The following is a 17,954-nucleotide window of genomic DNA, read 5'->3' on the forward strand; positions in this document are numbered from 1 at the left end:
GATGTAGATTCTGACACGGCTTTTCCTATAACCGCAACGCTTTTCTAGTAATTTTGTGTCATCAATAAAACGCTTCGCTCTCCTTCCGTTCCTTTTCATCTTTGAAAAATGAATTCTTTATCGTGGCTTAGAGAATGCCAAAGTGTGCGATCATGTTCAATCCAAATACGTTATCTGAAAGTTTTATGTTCAATCCAAATGCGATATCTGTATTTGTCATCGGAGTGATCTGCTTTGAAAAATGAATCGCCCGTATAGTTCCTGCAAAAAGTCATCGAAAAACACATTAATATTTCCATTTGCCGTGTCAAAACGTGCAGCACGTGCGAGACGTTTCAGTTCTCGTGACTTTAATTTATACTGACAGGTTTTCTGAACAATTTGGAATTAATATTTCCTTATCGAAAAATGTCGAGAAAATGTTATTATTCATGACGAATTTTCAGTTTTCAACATTTCTTACTAACTCAAGCCCAAAGTAAAATTTTGTTGAAGCAAAGTCCACTTAGAAGTTGATAGAGGGAAATAATTTCGTTATCTGATTGTCTGAAATTTAGTGTTTACGAAATATAAAGCTCCACTGTTTCGATCGTTTGTATCTCATAAATTATTGGTGTTTCAACATTTCCGCTGGGGAAAATTAACTCTAAAGTGCTCAGAGAATCTGTCAGTCTAAATTGAAGTCGCGAGAACTGGAGAAGTCGCGACACACTATATTCGATACAGTTAAATAACAATATATTTTTACTTTACAACGTGATGTTTTTAGGGTTTATTTATTTTATTTTATGTTATTTCTGATTTTTAAACTTTTATCTCCGGATTACAACGAAACTTTATACACATAATTTTGCATACCTAAATATATATAAACTGAGATTCTTGTCATTATCTTGTGGTCATCTTTTCCTATAATTAAAGATAACAATATATATTTTCACAACAGCACTGTTTAAAATATTTCCAAATAGTAGAATGACGTCAAAAAACATTAGTGACGTATTATTGACGTTAGACACGTCATTAATGCATCATTAAAATGTCATTTAACGTAATCATGTTTGCTAGGGTTACAATTTAGAGTAAAATAACTTTTGATCCAGAACTACAGATGGACTCTGAACAAAATTTAACAATGTCAAATTGTTTGTGATCAAATTATTGTATTTTTAGATGCAATGTAAATTAATCTCTAATTTTCCCAAAATTCCTTCATTATTTTTTAGACACAGGCAATACGTCCTTAAACTTCAATGCTGACATTAAGAAATGTCTTGCGTCACAAGCTGAGTAATTAAAAAAATCTATCGCAGATTACGGGAATCAATTAAGTCTGTGGCAGAGCGACGAACGTCTCGTTGGCTTCAAAAGGCCGCCGCAACGCGACTAATCAGACAGATACCGAAAGATCGTAAAATCGAATTCGTCCTGTTCGCATGTCGTTTAGAAGCTAATTTATTAAAATCGTACGGAGATAAGCCCATTAATATTAGAGAGTTCAGGCAGTTCGGCCTAGCGGAAGACAACAGAGACACAACGATGTAGCATTTTTTTTTCCAATGTCAAGCCTAACCAAGCCCGGGTAAACGTCACGGGCCGAGAAATATCGCGGGAAAATCAAGGTGGCGGAAATTACAGCACTTCGCGAGCACTTGGTCAGGCACGGAGCCGCCGAGCCGCAAGGCCGTGTATTTTTAACTTGAGAACCTTCCGGCAGCCCTGCCGCGCGGGATCAATACCCACAACCACCCCCGTCGCCGTGTACTACTGCTGGAAGTAGAAACCGCCGCCGCACCACTAGCTTTAACCTACATATCCGCGCCTCTTGGCTCGAGCCAACGTGGAAACTTGCCACCGAGTCAAGTACAGGAAGCGACCGGAAAAAACGAGTACGCGGTGCTGCAGACGCGCCGAGTAAAGCCGCCTACGAAGAGCGGGCCGTCGTCGTTCTCCGCAGTTTTCCGGGTGTAACGAGGCTGCACGAGAATGAGAGAGAGAGAGAGAGAGAGAGAGAGAGAGAGAAAGTTTCAGAACCTATTTTCTATTGGATATTTCTACTACATGTTCTCGTTGGGATATTTCATATCGTGATTTCCAAGGCGAGCGGGAGTATTCTCGGAAATTTCGTATTTTTCCGAATGAACGGTAACTGTAAGTTGCATTAAAACGTCAGTTAACGGGAAATGGGGGACCGCATCTTCGGAGGCACTTCAAGTATAACAAGTCAATCGAGTGGCGGATACATTTTCTCCGACAAACGAGCCTCGAGAAATAAAATCCGCGTAAAAAGAAGTGGAAGAAGTCGGTAGATGCGAGAGAGAGAGAGAGAGAGAGAGAGAGAGAGAGAGAGAGAGAGAGAGGAGGAGGAGGAGGTTGTCTTCGAAGGGTCACCGGCCCGAAAGTCGTGGAAGTTCTTTTGCGGTTCTCGCTTCCTCTCCCTCTCTGTCTACCTCTCTTTCTCAGTGCTCGAACTCGGTTTTTCCCCGCGCGATATCGCGAGGTCGAAGAGAAGAAGCCGGAGAAGGTGGAATCGAGTTCCGAGACTCTCAGGTCGCCGGATATACCCGGAAGTCGTGGAAGCCCTTGGTAGACGCCCAAGAATCTCTATTGCGAGAAAAGAGAAAAGATGGAGGAGTAGTGGGAGCAGACGAGGGCACGGAGAAAGAGAGACAGAGAGAGAGAGGGGGGGAGCAGGGGGGCCGGAGAAGGAGGCCGGAACACCTTTCGCTCTCAGTGCCATTCAGAGAGGAGTGACTTCCGCAATTGCGGCGAGGCTCGCGAATAGCGGATAGACGTTCGCGCGACCTCGTCGCTCTCGTGGAGGTCTAAGAGCAGTCTCTTTTATTACTTCTCGACCTCCCCCCTCCTCCGCTTTGCGTCACGGGACTGTTTGCGGACGTGGGCATTTTTATACGAGCACAGTGCATGTCGCGCGCGTGCTCGACCGTCACTTTCGCGTGCATAATTCACGCGGACGACGAGCTCGGCGACGCGCATAAACAACCTCGGAACGTAAAAGGATGCGGCGGAATGATAGAATTGCGAGAACCTGGTTTGGCGACGACAATGGGGGGTGAAGCTCCAAGCACAAACCCAATTGGTACGCACCAGCATAAATAATATCTGAAGAATCTCTCTCTCTCTCTCTCTCTCTCTCCCTCTCTCTCTCTCTCTCTCTTCCTGTCGCTCTTTTTGTCGCGATGGCATGCGTTCCCCGAGTCATGAAGGGAAAATCGTTTAACCGGAGGCATTCGCATGTGGAATCAAAATATGCGCGTCGCAGCTTAATTAACAACAATTATACGGCAGTTTTCCGATGGTGATGGACGATTGGTGTGTTTAGTATTTATTTGATTCAGCGCTTCGCACGAGTCGTCGGTGTTGTCTTACGACACAAGCAACGTTGACATTTTACATCGCTATTTTATTTATGACACCTGGCAAGATCCGCGTCCGGGTTTTCACATTTTTGCACGGGGAAAAAAGAATTAAAAGAATTAAAAGAATTGAACTGACGCGCTAATGGCAAAACATTCGTCTTGAAGGAAAACAGAATTTTCAGGCTGATTGGAAATGATTGCAAATATTCACATGAATATTTCATTTTATTGTGAATGTAAAGAGAAACGCGGTGAAAACGTGAATTTACCCGAATTAATAATTAATTCGTGACATTACTGTCGGAAAAATAATACGAGAAAACTCGACAATCTATGTTAAATCTCTATAAATATGATTTAATATACAGTTTTGATATTATCGATATGATTAAAAGAATATCAACTCTTTCATAATGTTCAAAAATCCATAAAGTTCATAAATATTCGTTAGATACAATAGATCTATAGCTTGTACATACTGAACGCGAGCTTGCACCGTTCAGAAAGATTTCAAAGAACATTGCTGCACTTTTGCGTCTAAATTTAAAAACTTAAAAATATTGGAAAATTTTGCAGAAAGATTTCTATATATGTGTGATTAGGTTTTCCGCTAAATATGGCCAAACAAAGCAACATACATTAAAATCAAATAAGATCTATATATACAAGAAATATGAGAAGGATAGCGTGGTTGTGTTAGTCGTCTCCACGTTATCGACCTTTTTGAAGAGTTCGTCATCGACTCCAGTATCCCCTTAAACTGTGCGCCGGCAGAGTGGCCTGTGCTTCTACTGTATAGTTCAGTAGCCCGCTTTTGTCGTCCATGTTTCCGTCCTCTCTTCTCCACATCTATCTAACCTCTGTTACAAGATCCTATGTTCAGTATATACGAGGTTAAACACTCGCCCAGGCAAAAGAATAAGAGAAGTAGCAGAAGAAGTTAAAAGAAATTATAGCAGCGTGTCCCACTTATACGTGAGACTCCCTGAGTCTTCAAAAAGATACAGGCTGAAAATTGTCACAAAATCATTCATCGCTCCATAATTACTCGAGACACCATCGTTACATAGAAATCATATAATTGACAATGAGCGTGACGTTATCATATGTTAATATATTAGTTCGCAAGTATATATTTTCGTTTGACAGTTGCTGAAATGTGGTTCTATTCGAACGAAATTTATATAAATAAACGAATGTTAAATTATTTAATGAGGATTAAGGTCTGGGACAAATAAATGAAAAAACAAATCTCATTTTTTTAAGTTTTTCTTTTTTTTTCACCTCTTTTTTTATGAGATTTGTAGTCCTTACAAGAACTGTTATGAAGCTGTAAAGACAAAAATAGTAGTTACGTGTCTAATAGCACTATGCTTCTATAGAAATTTTAAATGGATTTCCAGTAACAATATATTTGTCATAAACATAAATAAAGTGCCCTTGCTATAGTAACTCTTTTTCGAGTACACATGAAATCTTAAGGTCCATCTACAATGGGATTAGCAGTAGACAGTAAAACGTAAGCAAATTGACCAACCACAGCCGACTATTCTTGTAATAATCGATTGTGGTTGGTCAATTTGCTTACTGTCCTACTTTCCCAAAGTGTCGAAATACAGGGTGCCGATACACAATGACTACTTTGATTATCGAACTTTGGAAAATTATAGACATTCTTGTAAACCAGATTGTAATATGTCACAATTCATTGATATGAGAATGCAACATTCATGAGCCCCTTTCCCACTCAGAAATCCGAACTTCCACTGAGAGAAAAAAATAGTTGGAATGACTATAATCTCACTATATTTTATAGTTAATTTTGGCCTCAAACATATATTTATAGTTCATCTAAACATGAAGATATAGCAGAATAAACAAAGATTTTTAGTCACCATTTTATTACTCTATGTATACAGTAAAGCACACTTTGGGAATATAGTTACATGTACGTAAATTTGCCAAATATTCCAATTGTATTGACTATATAAAATAGTTAATTTTTCTATTCAATATTTGCTACCTTACTATATTTTTTATTTCAAATAATTATAATTCTTGCTAAAAGTTTTACATGGGTCAGTTATACTATGCTTATATTATAAATATTACAAACATTATGGTGACATTTACTATAAAAAAGATATTCCTAACTATAATCTTTTTACTATACCATTATAGTTCCAAATATAAATTTTTTTCTCAGTGTCCTTCCACACACTGAGAGAAAAATGTATGATATTTGGAACTATAATGGTATAGTAAAAAGATTATAGTTAGGAATATCTTTTTTATAGTAAATGTCACCATAATGTTTGTAATATTTACAATATAAGCATAGTATAACTGACTCATGTAAAACTTTTACCAAGAATTATAATTATTTGAAATAAAAAACATAGTAAAGTAGCAAATATTAAATGGTAAGAGAAATTAATTATTTTATATAGTTAATACAATTGCAATATTTGGAAAATATGGGTACATGTAACTATATTTCCAAAGCGTGTTTTACTATACACATAGAGTAATAAGATGGTGACTATAAATATATGTTCATTCTGCTATATCTTCGTGTTTAGATGAACTATAAATATATGTTTGAGGCCAAAACGAACTATAAAATATAGTAAGATTATAGTTATTCCAACTATTTTTTTCTCTCTGTGCAGTAGGGTCGGATGGGACACAGTGAGCAAGTCTCCCTGTGGTTCCTGGTGATCCGCGTGCCGCGTTACGGTACACGGGTTATGACTAAACTGCTCATCCTGCTAAATACAAACCGCAGGCGCTGCTGGATTTTTCACATTGCCCAACCCGTTCGAAGTGACGGCTCGCTAGAGAGTGGAATAGATGTCTGTAACGTATCCCGTATTCTCCGAATAGGGTGAGATAACGGACTTCTTACGGGATTCCCCTTTCACATCACAACTCTGTCCTAACTACCTATTACCAATCCCACTGTAGATATTTCTTTAGAAATTTCGGGGTGAAGAGAAACGTAGAGTTTAGAGGCGTAGCCAGGGGGAGGGGGCTGAAGGGGCTGCAGCCTTCCCCGAAATTAATTTTCTGGGTTACGCTAGGTGTGAGAAAAATTTTTTCGAATAATCTTTTTTTTGCTCGTCAAAAATAAAAAGTGCAGCCCCCTCAGAAACATTTTTCTGGCTGCGCCACTGGCAGAGTTATTAAAATATCTTTCACCTCTCTATTTACTTTAAGAATTGTATATGCAAGGTGTCTCACACTCTCCTCCGGGCATTTTGTGGGGACGTAGAACAGGTTGAGGTGAACATAAAAGTCCTATACTGTTTTGCGATATTCGCAATAATTATCGAAATATTAATTGTAGAAAATTTGTGAATGATCATGCAGGATATGGTAAATGAGTTATAATCGACGACTGTCGATGTGTACTTATACTTTAGGTCAAATTGAACAAAAAAGTCCTCTACCATTTTGCAAATAATCACATAGATTTTTAATTATTAATTAAAGAAGATGAGTGCATTATCACGCAAAATCGTGCATTAATCTTCTTTAATTAATAATTAAAAATCTATGTGATTATTTGGAAAATGGTATATGACTTTTTTGTTCAATTTGACCTAAAGTATAAGTACACGACGACAATCGTCGCTACTATAACTCATTTACCATATTCTGCATGATCATTACATGATTTTCTACAATTAATATTTCGATAATTATTGCGAATATCGCAAAACGGTATAGGACTTTTATGTTCACCCCAACCTGTTCTACGTTCACAAAATGCCCGGAGGAGAGTGTGAGACACCCTGTATATATCGATTTCTTTTTGTGTAAAGTATCAAATCTGTGCACGCGTGTCCAGTTGAGTTACGGGCGACAATGAGAAGGTTGGTCGGTTTTCGTTGTATTACAAACGGAAGCAACCCTCGCTAGCAGAGTCCTCGGAAAATCCGTCTTTTGCCCATGCCCGAGCCTTGAGAAGACATTATCCTCACAGACGCTTCTTCGTGGCGCGCGGAAAGCGGTAGGAGGCAGAAACGATCGGCTCTGTTTCGGTTCCTTGAGCGTGCGGGGCCGAGGAACGGGCATGAGTAACCGGAAGTCGCGTTCCGTTTCAATGCGCGAGCCTCGCTCGTGAAAGGAGCCGATAACGCGCCGTCGACAAGAGCCGAGAGAGTCCTTTTCCAAGATAGTCGGCGAGTTCCTTTGACGCGATCTCGCACTTGCCACGGAATCCCCACCGCGAAGGGACGAGCGAGCACTCCGATCTTCGCATACCGTTCGTAGAACGTTTCGCTATTATTGGTCTCTGATAATGCATACGCGAGCGATAATATTCCCAGCCGGCGAACTTCGCGCCACTCATTTGCGAATCGAGGATCGTAATTAAGGTTCACTGGAGCCGCGTTTAACCTGCAATGCGACTTGTGACGGGGCCATAATTGAATGGAATTTGTCGACTATATCGCGTAGTACACAATAGGACTTTTGTGCGCACAGATATATAGGATATCTGACAATTAATGACAGTCTTGCACACGTTGTGTGCAAGTAGAACTCATGAAACAGAACACAAAACTCCTCTGTTATTGCGCAAAATGTTGAGTCATTAATTAAAGAATATCGACGAATGATCACGCGTGATACAACGAATGAACTGTATTGGCAACGTCTGTTATTGTGTGCTTGTATACATTAGATGAAACTGAATAAAAAAGTCTTCTACCATTTTTTGCAAATGACTACGTAGATTTTTGGTTATTAATTAAAGAAGATTATGGCACTTGTTTGAGCGCGATAATGCACTAATCTTCTTTAATTGATAACCAAAAATCTACGTGTTCACGTGTTCATATTTGCAAAATGGTACAGGACATTTTTTGTGTAGTTTGATTTAAGGGGATGCTGAAATCGATGACGAGCTTAAAAATGTCGATAACGTAGAGACGATCGTCACTAACTAATCTTTTTCTTATATATGGATTTTACGTAAATGTGTATTGTTTTACTGTATATTTAACAGAAAACCTAAATACACATATACAGAAATCTTTCTGTAATTTTTTTCTATATTTGTAAGCTCCTAAATTCAGATATAAAGGTGCAGCAATGTTCTTTAAAATTTTTCTGAACGGTGTAGACTCGTATTCAGCATTACAGATCTTTTATATCAGGCAAATATTTACTTTAACTGACAATGTCTGACAGAATAAGTTGCACTTGAAATGTCAATTTTGAAAATTTTTATTATTTGTAATATATTAAGCAATGCTCAAATTCATTCTTGCATATATTTTTATTGTGTAAGAATACTTATGATTCTGTGCAGCCAATACAACGTAAACTTTGCAGAAAAGAGTCAGTATTCTATCGGCAAATAATTCGACTCCAACATTCTCTTAATATACAAGCACACAACGGCAGACATCTCTATCACAGTTCATTTTCGATATCGCGCGTGATCATTCGTTAATATTCTTTAATTAATAATTCAAAATTTTACGTGGTTGTTTGCGAAATGATAGAGTAATTTGGTATTCAGTTTAGTGCGTTCTACCTGCACACAAAAAGTGTGTTATTTTTTAATTAGATGTGAACGATCTGTTGAAAATCTGCGCTATTTATTACCAGACTTGGGAAAGTTATTTTTTTGTCTTCTGCACAGAATCATATTTTTAAGGCATAGAATACAATCTGGGCTTATTAAAGCCAGGAAACTTTGAGCCACCATAACTTTGTCGAAGATAAATATTTTTCAACATATTTTGTTTTCATAGATATAGCATTAGTTACAAGATAAAATCGCGATAAAATCAAAATCTACAAACAGATTTGCGCCATTCTGAAAGTTGATGAGCGATTACCAACTTTCATTCGAGTCACAGACCTAATATTGTACGCGTAGGGTTAACAGAATAACTCGTTACTCAAGAAGTAACGAGTCGTCATAACCTCCATTTTTGAAGTCTTTGAAGATTTTCTTTTCATGATTGGGTGCAACTCATTGCACATGTGTTTTACAAAAATACGATGAAAGGAACGATTCGTTACCGCTGTCTACACACTGAGAGAAAAATGTATGATATTTGGAACTATAATGGCATAGTAAAAAGATAATAGTTAGGAATATAATTTTTATAGTAAATGTTATCATAATATTTGTAATATTTACAATATAAGTATAATATAACTGACCCGTGTAAAATTTTTACCAAGAATTATAATTATTTTAAATAAGAAATATAGTAAGGTGGCAAATATTGAATGGTACGAGAAATTAACTATTTTATATAGTCAATACAATTGGAATATTTGGCAAATATAGGTACATGTAACTATATTCCCAAAAGGTGCTTTACCATATATATAGAGTAATAAAATGGTGACTATAAATCTGTGTTCATTCTACTATATCTTCATGTTTAGATGAACTATAAATATATGTTTGAGGCCAAAACGAACTATAAAATATAGTGAGATTATAGTTATTCCAACTATTTGTTTCTCTCAGTGCACAAAAGTGTACTTGCGTTACTATTGCCGTTACTAATGAAAAGAATAACGCCAAGTTATTATTGAAAAAAGGCACAGCAAAAGTCGCAACGGCGTTACAGACAACGCGTTATTTTCCAGGCTTGGTTATCATATCGATGATTAATTTAATTATTATCACTCTGCAACATTGCACTTAAAATGGATGTGTTACGTGTATGATTACAGATCCCAGAGCTTCGCGAGCGTTCCGAATCGCGCAAGACGATAGCTTCCCGCGCGCTCCGTCGTTAGTCGAGCGTCGACATAACACCACCACCCGCAACAATCCCTCGCCGGTGGCAAGACGGCCGATCGTGCAGACGTCCTCGGTGCTATCCCGCGGCCGCTACGAGCGTCAACAGCTCGAAGATTCTCCCGAGGGCCAAGATGCACATCGAGGTGCAGGTGGCGCTTAACTTCGTGATATCATATCTATACAACAAACTGCCGCGCAGACGGGTCAACATCTTCGGCGAGGAGCTCGAGAAGGCCCTGAAAGACAAGTTCAAGGGTCACTGGTACCCGGAGAAGCCGTTCAAGGGCTCCGCGTTCAGATGCCTCAAGACCGGCGACCCGGTCGATCCGGTGCTGGAACGCGCCGCCAAGGAGAGCGGCGTGCCGATTCAGGACATCTTGGAGAACCTACCGGCCGAGCTCGCCGTCTGGGTCGATCCAGGTGAGGTGAGCTACCGGATAGGCGAGCTGAACGCCGTCAAGATCCTCTACTCCGAGACCGGCGATCCTCACGACGAGACCTCGGCCGATCGCGAGGTCACTAAGACCTTCAACCCAGAGGCGCAGTGCTTCAGGCCGATCGAGGCCGTCGGCACATCGCTGGGTGGTCTTAGTCTCAGTCCAAAGTCCACCTCGCCCTTCTCGAGCTCGCTCGGCAGCAACACCAGCAACGGCTCGTCCAACAATCAGCAGAGCGGCCATGGCTCCGGCTCCTCGTCGGCACCCTCGCCGACTCCCATCACCAGCTCCTTCAAAGGCTCGCCCAGTCCTGTGCCGGCCTTCATCCCGCGCACCACCGCCCCACTCACATTCACCACCGCCACCTTCGCTCAGACCAAGTTCGGCAGTACTAAACTCAAGACTAGCAGCAAACGCGCCAACAGGTTAGTAGTGATGTTCCTCTCGCTTGTGAGACCCGTAGAGCGGCGGACTCTTGGAGTCACGTCTAGTCGCCACTCGTAATAGGAGCGCCGAGAGGCTTGCGCGAATGTACTTACGATAATCGCTCGCCTCCACCTCGCGCCACGGTTGCGGAGGGTTGTTGCGAGCTGGAGATGTCGTAATGGGAGATTGTTGTAACAGTAGTGGCTTAGCCATTTCGTGTAATGATACGAGGATAATTTTCATGACCGAGATTTGTCATGTTGCCACTCGAGGAGTATCGTGTCTTGCGGAAGGACGGTGATGAAAATTGTTCCGAATATATCGAATTAATGAAATTTTTTTATTTACACACAATCTAACCAGAGACGTGCAATCCTTTGAATACTATACTCCTCGAGTCTCCTAAGTAACCTGATCTGTGTGTGGAATGCTGCTTGCAATTATCCCAGGTATACACGTTCACGTATTAATCTCCGCTAGAAATTAACGCTATTCAGTTCCCGCGGTACAAGAGCCAAGTTGAACAGTGGGATCGCCTTTAGGTGCGAACATAGTCGATCGCGCTAGACCACGCTACGTGACAAGTAACTGTAGAAGTCAAGCAGAGCATGCGACCCCGAATCTAGAGAGCAACTGTCTCGTAGAGGTGATAATCTTACATTGGCAGAATATTAGCGAGGATTAACTTTAGCTTCGCGCTCCTTGTTATCCCCAATTCGCAGAGGGCGACGCGCCACGTAACCAGAGGGCGCGTATACCAATCGAGCCCGATCACACGTGCAACACACGACACACTGACGAACCGCACGGTATAACGCTCGGTTTCAGGATGTCGCCCACCGAGTTCTCGAACTATATAAAGCAGCGCGCGATGCAGCAGCAGATCCACCATCACCATCACCACCAGCAACAACAGCAACAGCAGCAGCAGCAGCAGCAGCAGCAGCAGCACCAACAGCCGCAGCCGCAGCAACAGCAGCAGCAACAACAACCGCAACAGGCGACCGCCGCGGGCGGTCTGCCGGTCTCGCAGAGCTCACCGCGCAGTCGCAGCCTGTCACCCGGCAGCATAGTCGCCGGTGCCGGACAACAGCACACGGACCCCAGCGCGTACTTCTTCCAGCACGGCCCGGCGGCTTACCACGCGCAGTTCCCCCATCGCAACATCTTCGACTCGTCGAGCCACGGTGGCTACTTGCCTGCCGATCTCTACGCCGGCGCCAAGTTCCCGTCGTCCTACCTCGACCCGACCGCACTCGCCGGTCACCAGTTCTACGGTGGCGGCGTGAACAGCACGAGCGGCGGCACCGGTGCCGGCAGCACAGCGAACGCCGGCACCGCCGTGTCTCAAAGCGCCGCTGGCGGCAATCTGGGCCCGATCGGCACCGCGACGACGAACGGCAACGTCAACAGCGCGACCGGCGCGGCACAGCAGCAGGATAAGAGCGCTCTGGTCGAGGGCCTCAACAACTTCGGCCTCGGCTCCGTTGCACCCTACCCGGCCAGCCAATACCAGCACTTGCTCGTGGCCAACTAATACCTCGCGCGTGATCAAGCTAACGCGCCGTCAGGGCGCCGTCCCGACGCGCGCGTCCTCGTCCTCGGCGCTGCTGCCGCCACGCCGAACGGCAAGAGGGAGAGGAAGAGTCGCGCGGCGACGCTAGCGGACACAATCGTCGTCCCGTCGTCTTTGCGCCGTCGAGACGGCGTGCAGAGTCCGGCTTCCTTGCCCTGATGACGAGCATCGGGTGTCTGTCCCCATTACTCTGTCTCTCTTCCCGACGAAACCGCTTCGCTCGGTCGTCGCTATCATTCGGGCGCTGCTGATGATGACGGTGATTGACACCGTCATCACCCCGCACCCTTGCCGCGATTCCCATCTGGACGCTTCTCTGAAAGGCTCTTTCGTTCGATCTTTCCTGTCCGAGGGAGTTCGGGACACTTTGTACATACACACATCGTCCGTCGCGACGGCGGATCGGTAGGGAGAGGATACATCGACGCGCGTTTGACAAATGGGGGAGAGATAGAGGGCGAGGAGAGAGACAGCCGCCGAAACGGTCGAGCCTGATTGATACGATCACGGAAGCGAAGAGTCGAGGCGAAGAAAAGGAGGCGCGATGATTGGACGGATAGAGCGTGTAATGCGTGTGAAAAGAGAAAGAGAGAGAGAGAGAGAGAGAGAAAGAGTGTATGTGTGTGTATGTATGTATGAGAGAGAAAGAGAGATGTCTGCTTCCGAAGTACGCCTGTTGCGAGATAGAGTGTGCATGCGGGACGTTTTAGGCGTGGAGAAGAGAATAACAGGTGAGGAGATGAGTAGGAGAAGGATAGAAAAGCGGCCGACTAACGAGAATAACGTGTATATGTGCTAAAGCTGAAACACCCGATGAGGACCCGATGGCGGGAGACGTTTGTCCGACGAAAGCCACCATGTGGTTACTCCAGACAGACACACATGTGCACACACACAATTCTCACGCAAAGACACTCACACATACACACATGTGCGATACTCGGCACACATAGTGGACGTTCGGACGACGCATCGAGCGCCGATACCTGGGACAGCAAAGACTCGTACACTCGACGCATACACACGTAGAGAGAAAAAGAGAGAGAAAGAAAGAGAGAGAGAGAGAGAGAGAGAGAGAGAGAAAGAGAGAGCGCGAGATAAAGGACATTTACACACATACAAGTACACTGATCTGCCCTTACACATTACTCCGGCACACATACGACGATACGAACCCACACGGGCACACGTAGACCACACGTCACACGCGAGCATCCACGCGTGCACGAGAGAGACACATGAAGTATCGAGAAGAAGAAAAAAAAAAAACAAAAGGAAACCACATACCACGCGACACACTCACACAGATATTACCAACGTGTAATAATTTATTTTTTCACTGGTATAGTCGGAGAATTGATAATGAATATATCTGTAGAGCCTATGTATTATATTCAAGATGCACTCACTCTTCACGGGTTCTCGCGAAACGGTAGGAACTATATACTACACACTTGTCCCCGCTCGTCGTGAGCCGAGCGAGCCGTCGAGAGAGAGAGAGAGAGAGAGAGAGAGAGAAAGGGAGAGAAATTAGAGGGAGATAGATAAATAGAAAAAAAGAAACAGATCCGTGGACCGATAGATCCATAAGGTAAGGTATCTTCCAGCTTTCTCAGTTTCCATCGATCGCGAGCGTCGTGCGCTCGAATGTGCTTCCGGGCCGCGCACCCGGGAGCCAACGCGGAAGCTGTTCAGGCACTAAATATGTAAGCGCGTCTAAACGAGCCGAAGATCGGATCGCGGATAGCTTCCCCACGGAGAGAGAACCTTACGTTGAATCGACATTAAGAATAAAAGAGAAAAAGAGACAAACAAAATGACGAACTCACGCTGAAAAAGACGGCCCGTTCATTCGCACGAGACGGCAGATAGGGCGAGAAGGAACAACGCGATCAGGACGAAGGATCGATCTCTCCTTCGTGAGTATACAGTGATAATACAGGAACGAGCTCGCAGTTTTATACCGTTCGGAAAACTCGTCCTCGGTACGATTTTACATTTTATTTTTATAATAAATGCAGTAGAATGTAGGAGAAAGTGCGAGAGCGAAAGAGAGAGACAGCGTGAGAGCAGGAAAGAGAGAGAGAGAGAGAGTATGTATGCGTGTGCGTATGTGCGTGCGTGTGTGTGTGCGTGTGACGACGAGAGTGATATGCAGGGGACGAACAGGGAAAGAGGAGAAGGAGGAGAGCAAGATGAAGAAGAAGAAATAGTAGAGGGCGAGATAGAAAAAGAGCCGGTGTGTTCGTAGGAACGTAAGTGGCCTCGTTGCTGGCCTCTCGATATTTGCTCGCCTGCGCCTGCGAGCCCGTCCCCGCCCCGCCGCAGAAAAACCATCGGGAATCGATTTCCTTTCGAGATATTGCCTTTCGATTCGACATCCGGAGTCGATGACCCTCCGAGCTGTCGGAAAACCTCTTCGAATCGTTAAACTCGGCAACAGCACTTGGCCGTTTCATCCGGCACATTTTTCTCCTTTTACTGCCCTTTAATCGCGCGGTGTAACATTGCGCTTGATCGGTTATTTATGCAAAAGCGATTCCCGACCTCCGCATACTTGGTTCCTCCACGCGCTCGTGCGAAAGAGTAGTCGTCGGTTGAAGCGGATTTGTCCTGGGATGTCAAGCGCGATTCAGAGTCCAATTTCGTATGGAAAGTATCGTCTCTTGAATTGAAGTGGCAGAAACGCGCGCGGAGCTTCACGGTGCTAAGAAACAGAATCGAGAGTACAAAGATAGCGAGAGAGCTAAGCAGAAGGAGGAGAAGAACGAATCGCGGGCGGAGCAGGCTCGAAAGGGGGCAACGTCGCCGCTTAGCGTTCACGAGGTTAATTAGGTGATTATGTAATTATTGGCCGCGCGTTACTGTCCTCGTCGGCGAGGCGACGAGCTTGTCCGAGAATCGTTCGCAATTCGCAGATTGATGATTCTTTTTGTTTCCAACAGCTTACACACGGAAAAAAGGATTTCAGCTCTGAGTGGGGACCGGACGAGAAACTCGCTGACGAGAAATAATATCTCCGTTACTGCGACCGAAAACATTCAGCTGCATTAAAACTCGGCTGAAATAACTGAGAGCAATTGGCTGCGTGGCAACCCCCTGCACTGAGAGAAACAATGGTTGGTCTAACTAAAATTATAGTTATTTTTGGTCCCAACCATATTTTTTATAGTAAGAGATACTAGTAACACATATATAAGGTTATTATCATTAGCGTTATAGTAAGATTTAATGAAAACAAAATTATTTTTCTTAAAACCATAATATTTATAGTACGGGAAGGTGCTATACCTTGGACTCACGTCAATTTCATTGCTAATATGATATAAATATGATATGAATTTTTACCACTAGAGTTCTTATCTATGAAGATTATAGTCGTGTATTTTGTATATACCTTCAGTATTATCAGTCAAATCAAAGTGACCAACAAAAGAACTGCGTTCCTCACTGATTTTGATGGACTTTAGATATGTCGTAGAATATCAAAAACTATTAAACCCGTATTTTTTATTAGCCTTTCTCGAAATTTAGGGGTTGAAACAATCCCTTGAAGAGAGTCTCTTGAAAAATGAAAACTTTTTCATTTTTTAACAAATACTCATATAGCACAAATGTTAACTAGATATCCTAAGAACGTTCTAAAAATATTTATACAAAAGTTTTACAGTATTTTATACTCTTTGCAACGGTGTATTTAAATTTTTCAAAAATGTCAAATCTTAATTTCTCCTCTTTACTCGTTACCTTCCCAAACTTTTAAGTTTTTGTAAGGATAAATTTAAAAATGTTAAATCAATCAATCGTATATAATAATAGAAAATATTCACCATTAAATTTTTTAATAACAACATGATAACATTGTGCTATCATGTTGTCACGCTGTGCGAGTAAATACGTATTGTTGCGTTATTTTTTTCAGTTGCACTATGCTTCATAACTAAAGTAAAGGCACCAAAAGCGACATACCACTTTGTTTTTGAAGGTTATTTGCGAATTTCTAAAACTCAATATTTGCTAATTTAGCATATAAAGGAACAAGAAATATACCAAGTATGACTTTTTCATGACTTTACTGGTAAAACGAATTACGTTTATAATAGTTTCGATAAAATACAACATTTCATATATGAGATATAGAGGTGTGTCGCTTTAGGAGGCCGCCTATGTCGCTTTTGGCTACTTTCCTCTACTTGTACATATTTTCTCATACTACAAGATGAGAACGAATTAATCTTAATGATATGATATGCGACGTATTACACAAAATAAAAACGTGAATACAGATAAATTTGCATATATAATAACAGCAAATGTATATGCGCTATTTGACGTCGCTATTTGCAGAAGTTTCCAATGTATATTTCCTGAATTAAATATATGTGAAATCTATGTTCAATGCAATCATAAAGATAAATCGATGCAAGATCAAAGCGAATTAAAATGAAGAAACAAAGATTCTGTTATCTCTGCAAGAGAGAGCAAGCGCATGCAATATGAAAATGCAACATATCATTAACAATTGCTGAAGGTACAACAAGAGGGTTAATATAAATTTTGAAGTAATGATGAAATTGTAAAATAATAATATTGGCAATTATATATATTTAACAATATAATATGTATAAAAAAGTACAGAATTTGCATATAAACGGATAATAAGGATGTGTTATATTTATGGCATATTGTGGCACATATTTGTTGCAAAGATGTTGATTATGGAAAAAATGTGTCATACAAAATGATTTTTTATATCAGAAACAAATAATTATGACAGTTTCGCCACAAATATCGCATTTTACTTTAGGATCACTTTTGGAACAACGATTCGCCTTCGATTTGGAGCTTCAAATATGTTGTAATTTATAAAAGCCAATCGGTCTTTTAGGGGGTTCAAATATCTCTTTGAACAATCGTTTTTTTTTTTTTTTTCGAAGTATACATCATCAAAAATATAAGAGATAGAAAAAAAATTTCTAAATAAAAATGTAATAGTTTGAATAATATTTTATAACGCCATTCCCAGATTAAAAAAAAATGTTAAAATTCTTAACATGCCCCCATCATTCACTATTTTTTTATAATCTAAAAATTTAGTTTCTACTAACTAGAGAACCCACGGAAGTATCCCCCTTCGATTTCGATAAACGTGAAATATGTTGTAATGTAGACCAAAAGAAGGGATACGTGCCCAATTGCACTTTTAAGGGATGGAATATGTTGGGATATTCTCCACTCCCCAAGAATCTAATAGTAATACAAATTGTGGCCCGATATTCGAAAAAAATGCTTCTTTTAAACAAATTTGTACATGGTTTGATATTAATTTGCCTGATGTAGAAGAAACAAAAATA

The 17,954-nt window shown here is 41.7% G+C and overlaps 1 protein-coding gene across 3 annotated transcripts in view; it reads left to right on the top strand.

The window, feature by feature from the left end:
- The window catches only part of LOC116844759 (protein Tob1), a 243,518-nt gene extending 227,962 nt beyond the window's left edge, over positions 1 to 15,556 (top strand). For 2 of the 3 annotated variants that reach the window (XM_032816769.1, XM_032816770.1), the window contains exons 2-3: positions 10,092 to 11,023; positions 11,853 to 14,151. In XM_032816769.1, the coding sequence (XP_032672660.1) occupies positions 10,293 to 11,023; positions 11,853 to 12,561 (1,440 nt within the window). In that variant the 5' untranslated portion in view covers positions 10,092 to 10,292 and the 3' untranslated portion in view covers positions 12,562 to 14,151. Of the gene's footprint in view, positions 1 to 10,091; positions 11,024 to 11,852; positions 15,436 to 15,545 lie in introns of those variants that run through there. The other variant, XR_004378130.1, reaches the window with a different exon arrangement.
- The last annotated feature ends 2,398 nt before the right edge of the window (positions 15,557 to 17,954 follow it).

Source organism: Odontomachus brunneus, unplaced genomic scaffold (genome assembly GCF_010583005.1).
Source record: "Odontomachus brunneus isolate Ranch 3 - 2012 unplaced genomic scaffold, Obru_v1 Obru_scaffold_046, whole genome shotgun sequence".
Taxonomy (NCBI): Eukaryota; Metazoa; Arthropoda; class Insecta; order Hymenoptera; family Formicidae; genus Odontomachus; species Odontomachus brunneus.